The sequence below is a fragment of the Odocoileus virginianus genome, chromosome 20 (assembly GCF_023699985.2).
Source record: "Odocoileus virginianus isolate 20LAN1187 ecotype Illinois chromosome 20, Ovbor_1.2, whole genome shotgun sequence".
Lineage (NCBI taxonomy): Eukaryota > Metazoa > Chordata > Mammalia > Artiodactyla > Cervidae > Odocoileus > Odocoileus virginianus.
The window spans coordinates 1,994,966-2,006,464 of record NC_069693.1 but is presented as its reverse complement, the minus strand read 5'-3'; the positions used below and the strand labels follow the sequence as shown (position 1 = coordinate 2,006,464).

Below are 11,499 nucleotides of genomic sequence, written 5' to 3'. Positions count from 1 at the left end.
AAGACCACCTTCAGGCTTGGTGGCACCACAGAAAGACAGAGACCGAGATCCCCAAAGGGAAAAGGCACCTAGAATAAAGTGCAAGAGGAACCGAGCACCGCGCCCAGGTGACTCCCCCGTGCAGCTCCGCAGAGCTCATCAGCACCAACACGGGAAGGTCCCCCCAGCTTCCTGGTCCACAGATGCCTTTATCAAGGCTCGCAGCGCCCACTGGACTGACCACGGAGACACAGGATCCGCAGAAGGCAAAGTGTAGTGTAGTCACAGGCAGACACAACCCGCCCTTCGTCGTGAGTCACACTGTTAGCATAAACCTTCTGGTCTTAATGATACAGTGGGACCCACAGACATAAGCAGAGAGATCACTCTTACCAGGCAACACCGTCTAAGGACGAAGAGGTGATCTTGCCGCTGGTGAAGATCACGTCTTTTTTTTTTTTTTTTGGCCATGCCACTTGGGCTATTGTTTCCCTGGCCAGGGATGGAACCCAGACCCCAACCGTGAAAGCATCGTCCTAACCAGTGGACCACTAGGTACATTTTAGAACATGTTCAGGAGCATAAGAGAACCTCCATACAATGGCTGACAAGGTTCTACACAGTGTGTCTCCGGTTTTCTCTGCAAGTTTATCTCGTACCACTCTAATCCCTGCAAATTAAGGCTAAGCCACACTAGCCTTGCTTTTTACTCAAACACCCCAATACTCTCCCAACCCAGGAATGTCTTTCTCAAAGACCTAGGGGTCCAATTCTATGAAATGAAATCGTCAAAGGAGATAGCATCTTTCTGTCACAGTGGCTCAGATGATAAAGAATCTGCCTGCAATGCAGGAGACCCAGGTTCGATCCCTGGGTCAGGAAGATCCCCTGGAGAAGGGAATGGCAACTCCAGTATTCTTGCTTAGAGGGTTCCATGGACAGAGGAGCCTGGCCAGCTAAGATCCATAGGGGTCGCAAAGAGTCAGACACGATTGAGCGACTGTCACTCAGACATTTCAGTTTCTGGCGGGGCAGGGGTGAGGGCAGGAGCCCAATTTGCTCCAAGTAGCAAAACTACCTCCCGTCATATGCGAACTTAGTTTTCCCCTATAGAAAGCCAGTGTAACAGCAAGTAATCACTCCCATTACTGGGTTAGTGTAGCATGAACTATGTGTTACAAATGGTGCTGTCCTTACTTTATAGGACTAATTGTTTATTTGAAAACGTATGTAATGGGTTGTGTCTGTTTGGCTCTATGAAGGGGTGAGTTTTATTCTTTGAAGTCTCTTAACTATCTGTCATGCGCATCACATTCTGGTCTAATGCTTATACAACATTAAACTATTTTATTTCTTTACATCTTTGCAGTGAGGCTTTTCTGAATGGGGAGGAGACTTTTTTTAAAAATTATATTTCCCCAACAATTTACCCTATTTCCTGTCTAAAAGAGATCAGTTGCAATTGTTTTTAAATTTCTGTGTATGTCAAACAAATATGTGGGTTGATTTTATTATTTGAGACCCAAAGTGCAAACCAATTACTGAGTCCAACAAAGAGAGTTGACCCTTGAACAACAGGGGTTTGAACTGCTAGGGCCACTTATATGCAGATTTTCCTTCCAATATACTATAGTACTACGCCATCCCGGGTTGGTAGAGTCCTTCCCTGGATGCAGAAGCAAGGATACAGAGGAATGGCAAATGCTGATAAGACAGGCTAGGATCCTTGCTGCAGTACTTTCAGCTGGACAAAACATCTCCAGCAACAAAATACAAAGACACTATCACGGACTAAAGATAATTGCTCTTATGTGCCGATTATGAGCAATAAGATACAAAAAGACCAAAAACTCAACTGCCATTTCGGAGGAGCTGGGAACAAAAGGAGGGTACTGGGAGCAAAAACAGTACACTGGCAGGCTCGCTGCACACAGCACCCCCCAGGGGGTGGCAGACAACCTAAGCCACGTCTCCGTCCCCACCCGTGGGCCCACCCCTACCCTCACCTGGTTTAAGAGACCAACTCGCCCCTCACCCTTGAGGGAGTGAGTCAGGGAACCTGTTAACTTGTTTTCTCCCTCCTGCAGCAGTCTTGCCTATGAAGTCTTGCCAGAATTTCTCCTCAGGCCTCTTTGTTATCACCAAGGTCATGACTTTGTCTGCCCACCAATGCTAGATGAAAAATACGGAGACAGAGTTTAGAGGATATAGAAAGATGGCTTTAATTCTCTGCCCGGTGAGGGGAGAATACAGCCGGCCCGTCTTCTCTAGCCTATTCACTGTTCCCTTTACTTTTCTGTTCTTAGAGGAGGAAGAACTTCATTTCTATTTTTTGCACTTCACTCATCCATTTCTATTGATTAAGGAGTCCAATAACCCTGGTGGTAAGACCAACGGCTAACTGTAAGTTATATGTGGATTTTTTTCCCTTTTTTTTTTTTTTTGTCCAACCACACCACATGCCACCAACAAGGGGTCTTTCCTGTGGCCCCTGCAGTGGAAGCAAGGAGTCTTAACCACTGGCCCACCAAGGAAGTCCTGTGTGTGGATTTTTGACAGTGCTGAATGGCAGCCCCACCGCAGCCCTCGTTTGAGGGTCAGTGGTACTGTACTAAGTACATGAGAGGGGAGCATAAGTGCAGCTGTGGGTCCTCGCCCCCATGCCAAATGGCCTGGGCAGTCGCGGGCTGCAGGAGGCAGGTGTACCGAGGGAGGGCACACAAAGGATATCTGGGGACAGAAGCAGGTGGCAGGGAGCTCCACATGTGAGTGGTTGAGGAGGACAGAACCCCCAAGCTGGGGCAGCTTGAGTTGCACGTGGTCCTGGTGTGTGCCAACAGCATGACACGTCCCTGTTACCAAGTCTAAGCTCACTCTGCTCACCACTCGACAGGCCAGTAAAGTCAGAGACAGGTGTTGAGGCAAGGAATACAACTTTTATTTAGAAAGCCGGCTGACAGAGAAGATGGCAGACTAATGTCTCAAAATAATCATCTTATCTTGGTCTGGATGCCAGGTTCTTCTCTAAAACAGAGAGGGAGAGGTGAGGAAGTAAAGTAAGACGGCCCTTTATCTTGCAAAATAGTACCGGGTGTGTTAATTTCTTCTTTAGTGCAACCATTCACAGGTGGGCTGGGTCAGATTATCTCTCTGTGAGCTGAATAAAGGTACTTCAGTTTAACAGTCAGGCTGAGGGGCGGGTTCCCTGAGGCAGGCTATTATGTATGGTTATAATAACAAAAGCAAACGAGCCAAAATAGCAGATCCAACGTGGAGCCAGAACTGGCTCTTCTGTGCACCACCCTGACAGCTTCCTGCAGTTGATTTAGTCAGTCACGCCGGCCATTTGGCTTCCCAGGTGGCACTAGTGGTAAAGGACCAGCCTGCCACTGCAGGAGATGTAAGGGGTGCAGGTTTGATCCCTGGGTTAGGGACGATCCCCTGGAGAAGGGACTGGTTACACACTTCAGTATTCTTGCCTGGAGAATCCTATGGACAGAGGAGCCTGGTGGGCTACAGTCCGTGGGGTTGCAAAGAGTCGGACACAACTGAAAGGACTTAGCACACACACCTGCCTTATGTCACTGACTTTAACTCACTGAGTCAGAGATTTATATACATGTTCAGTCATTCAGATACTATACAGTCCATGAAATTCTCCAGGCCAGAATACTGGCATGGGTAGTCTTTCCCTTCTCCAGGGGATCTTCCTAACCCAGGGATCGAACCCAGGTCTCCCACATTGGAGGCGGAGTCTTTACCAGCTGAGCCACAAGGGAAGCCAAAATCAGATACTATGCAGTCCATGAAATATTCTTAAATTCTTGAAGAGATGGGAATACCAGACCACCTGACCTGCCTCCTGAGAAATCTGTATGCAGGTCAAGAAGTAACAGTAACAATGGACTGGTTCCAGATTGGGAAAGGAGTATGTCAAGGCTGTATATTGTCACCCTGCTTATTTAACTTATATGCAGAGTACATTATGAGAAACGCTGGACTAGAAGAAGCACAAGCTTGGAATCAAGATTGCTGGGAGAAATATCAATAACCTCAGATACGCAGATGACACCACTCTTATGGCAGAAGGCAAAGAAGAACTAAAGAGCCTGTTGATGAAAGTGAAAGAGGAGAGTGAAAAGGTTGGCTTAAAACTCACATTCATAAAGCTAAGATCATGGCATCTGGTCCCATCACTTCATGGCTAATAGATGGGGAAACAAAGGAGACAGTGAGAGACTATTTTTTGGGCTTCAAAATCACTGCAGATAGTGACTGCAGCCAAAAAAAAAAAAAAAAAAAAAAAAAAAAAAATCCTACAAAGACATATCTTAGGAATAGGATGAAAAAACCCTTCACAAAATATTAGCAAAACAAATTCAGTACCATATCAAAAGGATCATATACCATGACCAAATGCAGTTTACTCCTGTAATGGAAGGACAACAGAATGAAAGATAAAAGCCCACATGATCATCTTAATTGATATCATAAAAGCCTTAGACAGAATTCATGATTTTTAAAAAAATCCACAAACTAGGAATAGAAAGTACCTGAACATATGACAAAATTTATTTTCTAGAGGTCCAAAATCACTGCAGATGGTGAGCACAGTCATGAAATTAAAAGACACTTGCTCCTTGGAAGAAAAGCTGTGACCAACCTAGACAGTATATTAAAAATCAGAGACATTACTTTGCCAACAAGGGTCCATCTAGTCTAAGCTATGGTTTTCCCCATAGTCATGTATGGATGTGAGAGTTGGACTATAAAGAAAGCTGAGCGCTGAAGAATTGATGCTTTTGAACTGTGGTGTTGGAGAAGACTCTTTGAGAGTCGCTTGGACTGCAAGGAGATCCAACCAGTCAATCTTAAAGGAGATCAGTCCTGAATATTCATTGGAAAGACTGATGTTGAAGCTGAAGCTCCAATACTTAGGCCACCTGATGAGAAGAACTGACTCATTTGAAAAGACCCTGATGCTGGGAAAGATTGAGGGCCGGAGGAGAAGGGGACGACAGAGGATGAGATGGTTGGATAGCATCACCGACTCAATGGACATGGGTTTGGGTGGACTCCGGGAGTTGGTGATGGACAGGGAGGCCTGGCGTGCTGCAGTCCGTGGGTTCGCAACGAGTCGGACACGACTGAGCGACTGAACTGAACTGAACAGCACAGACTGCACACCGGCCCCTGCTTGCTCCATTTCCCTCCACTTGGGTCTTTCTGGGGCGTTTCCCGCCTTCTTGTCTCTATGCCCGGCCCTCTCATTGGCCCAGTGCCCTAAGTCCCGCCCCCAATCACCGGACCGGAAACTCTCATTCTTGCCTCTTCCATTGAGCACTCTGCCTAAGCGTCAGAAATTTCAACCAATGGGAGTCAACCAGGAACTACCTGCTCAGCCAATGGGGCCAGAGCACTTAGTATAAAGAGCCTAGCCCGTGTTACTAAAAAGCGGTCCTGATTCAGTCCCTGAGAGGTCGTCCTCAGAGTAGGTTGCTGCGTAGTTGGTTCCCCGAGTCTGTGAGGGAGCAAGTGGCGGCTACAGGAGCCTCAGCTTGAGTGTTACCTCCTGCCTGGACACCCAGCTCCGCGGGGCGTCCTCCTCCACACCATCTCTGGTCATGAGCCATCCAGGGACTGTGAGGAAGGCGGGCGGGATGCAGCCCACAGGTGAAAGGGTTGCGTACCAGGAACAGAGAAAGAGGGTGTTTAGAAGACAGGCCTAGTGTCGGCTGTTGGGGGTGAGGGGTTGCACAGAACAAAGTATGGACATCTCTTTTCTTTTTTCAGTGGCTGCAGCCGGTCAAAAGGTACCCAGAGCCCCAACCGCGTGAGCGCCTTTGTTTTTTTTTTTGTTTTTTATCAGGAATTGGAAGGGAAGTGGGACCGAGGGTTGAAGAGCAAGCCGCAGGTGTGAAGTGTTGCCTTAGGGGACCGACAGTTATGGACCCAACACCCTGGCTGAGCCCTTCAGCAGGAAAAGGGGCCCGGAGAGTGAAACAGTAAAAGCGGAAAGCGAGCGCGAGGGACCCCTGACTCTCCACCCACCTCCGGAACTGAGGCGCTCTGCTTTCTTTCTTGTCAGGCGGCGTTTCACAATTGATGATTTTGAAATCGGGCGTCCTCTCGGCAAGGGAAAATTTGGGAATGTGTACCTGGCTCGCCTGAAGAAAAACCATTTCATCGTGGCCCTGAAAGTCTTGTTCAAGTCCCAGATAGAGAAGGAAGGCCTGGAACATCAGCTGCGCAGGGAAGTTGAAATCCAGGCGCATCTCCAGTAAGGATAAGACTATCCCTACGTCTCTATGAGTTTCCTGTGCCGATTCTTAATTTTTTCTTGTTCCTGTTTTGCTGTTCCATTTCTGACATTTGAACTCAGCGTTTCCCCCAGTACTACCTCCAAATGAGCCCTTTGCTTTCATCTTAAAGATTTTTTTTTTTCCCTCTGCAATTCATTCCAGTCATACCATGTAAAGCTCCCTGCATGAGACACTCGAATCCTGACACCTGCTTCGTTTTCCCCTCACAAATTTACAGACGAGCGAGCGGTTCCTATACTGGTCCCAGCACAGTTTGCCCCTCTGTGTGACCAATCACTTATAATAGCATCATGAGTTGGGCCTCAGGGAGCTGTGTTTTTGTTTTTTTAAGGAGCAGTCTTGACACTTACTCCTTCTGTCCTCCAGACACCCCAATATCCTGCGCCTGTACAACTACTTCCACGATGCCCGCCGGGTGTACCTGATTTTAGAGTATGCCCCGAAGGGCGAGCTCTACAAGGCGCTGCAAAGGAGCCACACGTTTGATGATCAGCGTACAGCCACGGTGAGGTGGGAGGGCTCAGGTTCACGAGTTTACTATGGGACGGTGTGGGGGTCATTGCTTGAGGCTTTCACGAATGTCCACGTGGCTTCTTTCTTTATTTCATTCTATAAATTATATATAGTGACTCTTTATATACAGTGACACTAAATTATATATAGTGACTCTTACATGCTACAACTTCATATTTGGATACCCTAATGCTCAGTCGTGTCCAGTTCTTTGCGACCCCATGGACTGTAGCCCCCACCAGACTCCTCTGTCCAAGGAATTTCCCCAGCAAGAATCCTGGAGTTAGTTGCCATTTCCTCCTCTAGGTGGATACCCTAATAATTACCCCCATAATATTAATAAGTACTGTGTATAAGTTTGGATTCTTTGGTTGTAAGCAACAGAATCTAACTGCACTACCTTATGGAAAGAAACATGAAATGCTCTGAGTGAGTTCACTGAATAAATGAGTGGAACTTAGAAATAGGAAGCAAGAGATTTTGGGAGGGCTCCAGATGGGGAATCAAGCAGGAAACATCATCTTCTCGTGGCCAGCTTCAGTTCCAGACTACTTTTTCATTGCTCACACAGATAATAGAGGAGTTGGCAGATGCTCTGATCTACTGCCATGAAAAGAAGGTGATTCACAGGGATATTAAGCCAGAGAACCTGCTGCTGGGGCTCATGGGTGAAGTGAAGATTGCAGACTTTGGCTGGTCTGTGCACACCCCTTCTCTGAGGTAGGTCCGGTGGGTGCCAGTTGAGAATGATCTAGTTTAAATCATCTCACATGTAAGACCCAGATACAAACTGGGTTTGCGTTTAAATACTGCCTTTTAAAATGCATATTCTAATATATATTTGTTGACTGAAAGAATGCGGTTCAACTATACCTTTTGTTTTAAATCCTCTTAACATATAAGTCTGTCAATAAGTTTCCATGTAAATACATCAAGAACTATGGTGCCATAATGCCACAAATTTTACTCTATCAACAAAGCATAATTATATATGTATATAGGGCTTCACAGGTGGCGCTAGCGGTAAAGAACCTGCCCACCAATGCAAGTGATATGGGTTTCATCCCGGGGTTGTGAAGATCCTCTGGAGGAGGGCATGGCCACCCACTCCAGTATTCTTGCCTGGAGAATCCCATGGACAGAGGAGCCTGTCAGGCTACAGTCCATGGAATTGCAAAGAGCTGGACATGACTGAAGTGACTTAACACACACACACATGCACATACATACGTGTATACATATGGTTGAGTCCCTTCGATATTCACCTGAAACTACCACAACATTGTTAATCAGCTGTATGAGTGAAAATCACTCAGCTGTGTCCGACTCTTTGCAACCCCATGGACTGTAGCCCACCAGGCTCCTTTGTCCATGGAATTCTCCAGGCAAGAATACTGAAGTGAAGGTTGGTATTTCCTTCTCCAGGGGATCTTCCTGCTCCAGGAAGTGAACCCAGGTCTCCTGCATTGCAGGCAGATTCTTTAATTGGCTATACCCCAATACAAAATAAAAAGTTTAAAATTTGAAAAAAAATTAAAGCATAACTAATTTACTTGGTCTCTCTTGTTGCACCATCAGTTTGTTCCAAATCTTCCTTGTGAAAACTTCCTGGATCATGAGCTAAATATGAATAATTGTAGAAAGAATCTTAGAATATGGAATTGATGGGCCCCAGTACTGGTGTTCTCAGAACCTTGATGCATATTAAAACTCAGTGTTTCCCGATTCCTGTGTCTGGGAGGGGACTGCCTGGGCCTGGAAGCTGGGGGCGGACAGCTTCTCTTGTACTGAGCTTCTGCTTGGTGCCTCTTTCTCCGCAACCCTCTAGGAGAAGGACCACGTGTGGGACGCTGGACTACTTGCCCCCAGAAATGATTGAGGGGAGAACATACAATGAGAAGGTGGATCTGTGGTGCATTGGGGTGCTGTGCTACGAGCTGCTAGTAGGAAATCCACCCTTTGAGAGTGCCTCCACTAGTGAGACCTACAGACGCATCCTCAAGGTGGGATGGCCACACTCTGGGCATTCATGCGGGAACTGGTTGGCAGGGGGTGGGGAGACGGGTGGGCCTGCGGAGTCCGGGGGCACACACAGTGGCGGTCTATGAAGGTCTGGGACGGTGCCTTGAGTGGACCAAGGAAATTAACCATACTTCTCCTTCTCTGGCCTCATCAGGTAGATTTAAGGTTTCCTCCATCAATGTCTTTGGGGGCTCGGGACCTGATCTCCAAGCTTCTCAGATTCCAGCCCTTGGAGAGGCTGCCCTTGGTCCAGGTCTTGGAGCACCCATGGATCCGGGCCCACTCTCAGAGGGTGCTGCCCCCATCTGTTCATATGGCTTTCTGAGCCCTGTCCACCCCTATCCCTTTGGGATTGCCCATGGAGCACCGTTGGCCATGGTATCTCATTTGTCTTTTGTTTCTTCTCTTTTAAGATGCATCATTTTATTGTCATACTTAATAAAAGTTGAACCATTTTGTACCAGGTCTGTTTTTACAACATCTGTTTGGCTGCGTCGGGTCTTAGTGCAGGATCTTTGTTGCATCTCTCATTGCAGCATATCAACTCTAGTTTTGGCTGGCGGGCTCAGTTGCTGTGCTGCTTCTGGGATCTTAGTTCCCCGATCGGGGATGGAAACTGCGTCCCCTGCACTGCAAGGTGGAGTCTTAACCACTGGGCTACCAGGGAAGTCCCACACAGGTCTTACATGTGTTGGTGTGTGACTGGGTAGAATCTATTTCTCGTAGAAACTGTTTCCCACGAGAGCAGCCCTAACTGATGCCCTTGCTGGGTCACAGGAAGGTATTGTGACTTAACCACTATTCCTGAAAACTAGTTATTACTTTACGCAGATAACCACCCTGATGGTGCATTCAGTTCAGTTCAGTCACTCAGTCATGTCCAACTCTTTGCGACCCCATGAACCGCAGCACGCCAGGCCTCCCTGTCCATCACCAGCTCCCGGAGTCCACCCAAACCCATGTCCATTGTGTCGGCCATCCAACCATCTCATCCTCTGTTGTCCCCTTCTCCTCCTGCCCTCAGTCTTTCCCAGCATCAGGGTCTTTTCAAATGAGTCAGCTCTTTGCAACAGGTGGCCAAAGTATTGGAGTTTCAGCTTCAACATTAGTCTTTCCAATGAACACCCAGGACTGATCTCCTTTAGGATGGACTGGTTGGATCTCCTTGCAGCCCAAGGGTGCATTACCTACCCCCATCTCAGGGGCCCCTAGACTCACTTTACTCTTCCCCAGGTTTTCAGGAGAATGTCCTTTGTAAAACAGGACTAATTAACCCAGTGATCACATACTCCACTTTCTTTATGCTGACATCCAACATGCTGCCATCTTTAAGATAAAATGTGTTGCTGCAGCCAATTCTCAAATGAATTCACTAGCACTTGCATGGTGGTGTCATATTCTGATTGTGTCAGGAAAAACCAATCTCCAAACTTTTGAAATCTAACCTCTGCTTGCAGCAATTGTAGAAGTGCTCTTCCAGCCTCCCCGCCACATCCTTCTGGTGACAACTCCTCCCTTCATCTACCATAAACTGAGTGTTGTTCAGTTGCTAAGTCATGTCTGACTCTTTGTGACTCCATGGACTGCAGCACACCAGGCCTCCTTGTCCTCCACCATCTCCCAGGGTTTGCTCAGATTCATGTCCATTGAGTCAGGGATGCCATCCAACCATCTCATCCTCTGTCACTCCCCTTCGCCTCTTGCCCTCTCAATCTTTCCCAGCATTCAGGTCTTTTTCAGTGAGTTAGCTCTTCACATCAGATGGCCAAAGTATTGGAGCTTCAGCATCAGTCCTTCCGATGAATATTTACAGTTGATTTTCTTTAAGATTGACTGGTTTGATCTTGCAGTACAGGTGACTCTCAAGAGTCCTCTTCAGCACAATTCAAAAGCAAGAGTAAATATCCAGACTACCCAGCGGGGAGCTCAAACATGTTCTTTGCTCGCTGCAGGTGATTTTTTTTTTTTTTCTCTCTCTCTAAATAATTATTTATTTGGCTGTGCCGGGTCTTAGTTAGGGCACTCGGGATCTCTGATCTCCTCCTTTGGGCATGCAACCATTTAGTTACAGCATGTGGGATCTAGTTCCCTGACCAGGGATGGAAATCCGGGTCCCCTGCATTGGGATCGCCAAGTCTCAGCTACTGGAGCACCAGGGAAGTCCTCCACCGTTGCAGGCATCTTTTTCACCTCTGTGTCTTCTGACTAGAAAACACTCCATGTAGAGTTTGCCCTCTTACTCCCACCACCATATTCAATATTCTTCTCAATGTGAAATGTCCAGCTGATGCAGGACCACATCTCTGTATGACTAGAACCACTAAGGAAATACGAACAATTCAACCACTCCTCTCTCGGAGGAACAGTCCCATCACTGCAGATTTATCATTTAAATGCTCCAAGGGAATTCCTTAGCGGTCCAGTAGTTAGGACTCTGAACCCTGTGCCCAGCCAAAAAAGAAAAAAATGCTCGAATACGTTGATTCCTGGTTTTTCACCTCACCGTTAGCGGTCCCTCGCTGCCCCCGAGCTGTGCCCGCTGTGAAGCGGGTCTGATTCGGGGCTTCGGGTCTCCTAAACACTTTACATCGAGGTAGAGCAGCTCTTTTTGCCTTTTCATACTGTTTGTGGGGTTCGCCGACTCGATGGACATAAGTCCGAG

The 11,499-nt window shown here is 47.3% G+C and overlaps 1 protein-coding gene across 2 annotated transcripts; it reads left to right on the top strand.

The window, feature by feature from the left end:
* Positions 1-2,427: 2,427 nt before the first annotated feature.
* Positions 2,428-9,302, top strand: AURKC (aurora kinase C). Of its 2 annotated transcripts, none has more exons than XM_020909276.2 (7): positions 2,428-5,652; positions 5,773-5,812; positions 6,068-6,259; positions 6,669-6,807; positions 7,387-7,535; positions 8,644-8,818; positions 8,992-9,302. In XM_020909276.2, the coding sequence occupies exons 1-7, from the start codon at positions 5,604-5,606 to the stop codon at positions 9,160-9,162; spliced, it is 915 nt and encodes a 304-aa protein (XP_020764935.1). In that variant the 5' UTR covers positions 2,428-5,603; the 3' UTR covers positions 9,163-9,302. The 2 variants fall into 2 exon arrangements, with proteins under 2 accessions (XP_020764935.1, XP_020764936.1); XM_020909277.2 differs by having other exon boundaries at positions 2,429-5,470.
* Positions 9,303-11,499: the final 2,197 nt, after the last annotated feature.

Excerpts from the sequence above, each read along its gene's own strand:
- AURKC (XM_020909276.2), top strand. The coding sequence starts at position 5,604 with ATGAGCCATCCAGGGACTGTGAGGAAGGCGGGCGGGATGCAGCCCACA. Across the intron at positions 6,260-6,668 it reads GAAATCCAGGCGCATCTCCA|ACACCCCAATATCCTGCGCC; the intron begins GTAAGGATAAGA and ends TCTGTCCTCCAG. Across the intron at positions 6,808-7,386 it reads ATGATCAGCGTACAGCCACG|ATAATAGAGGAGTTGGCAGA; the intron begins GTGAGGTGGGAG and ends TTGCTCACACAG.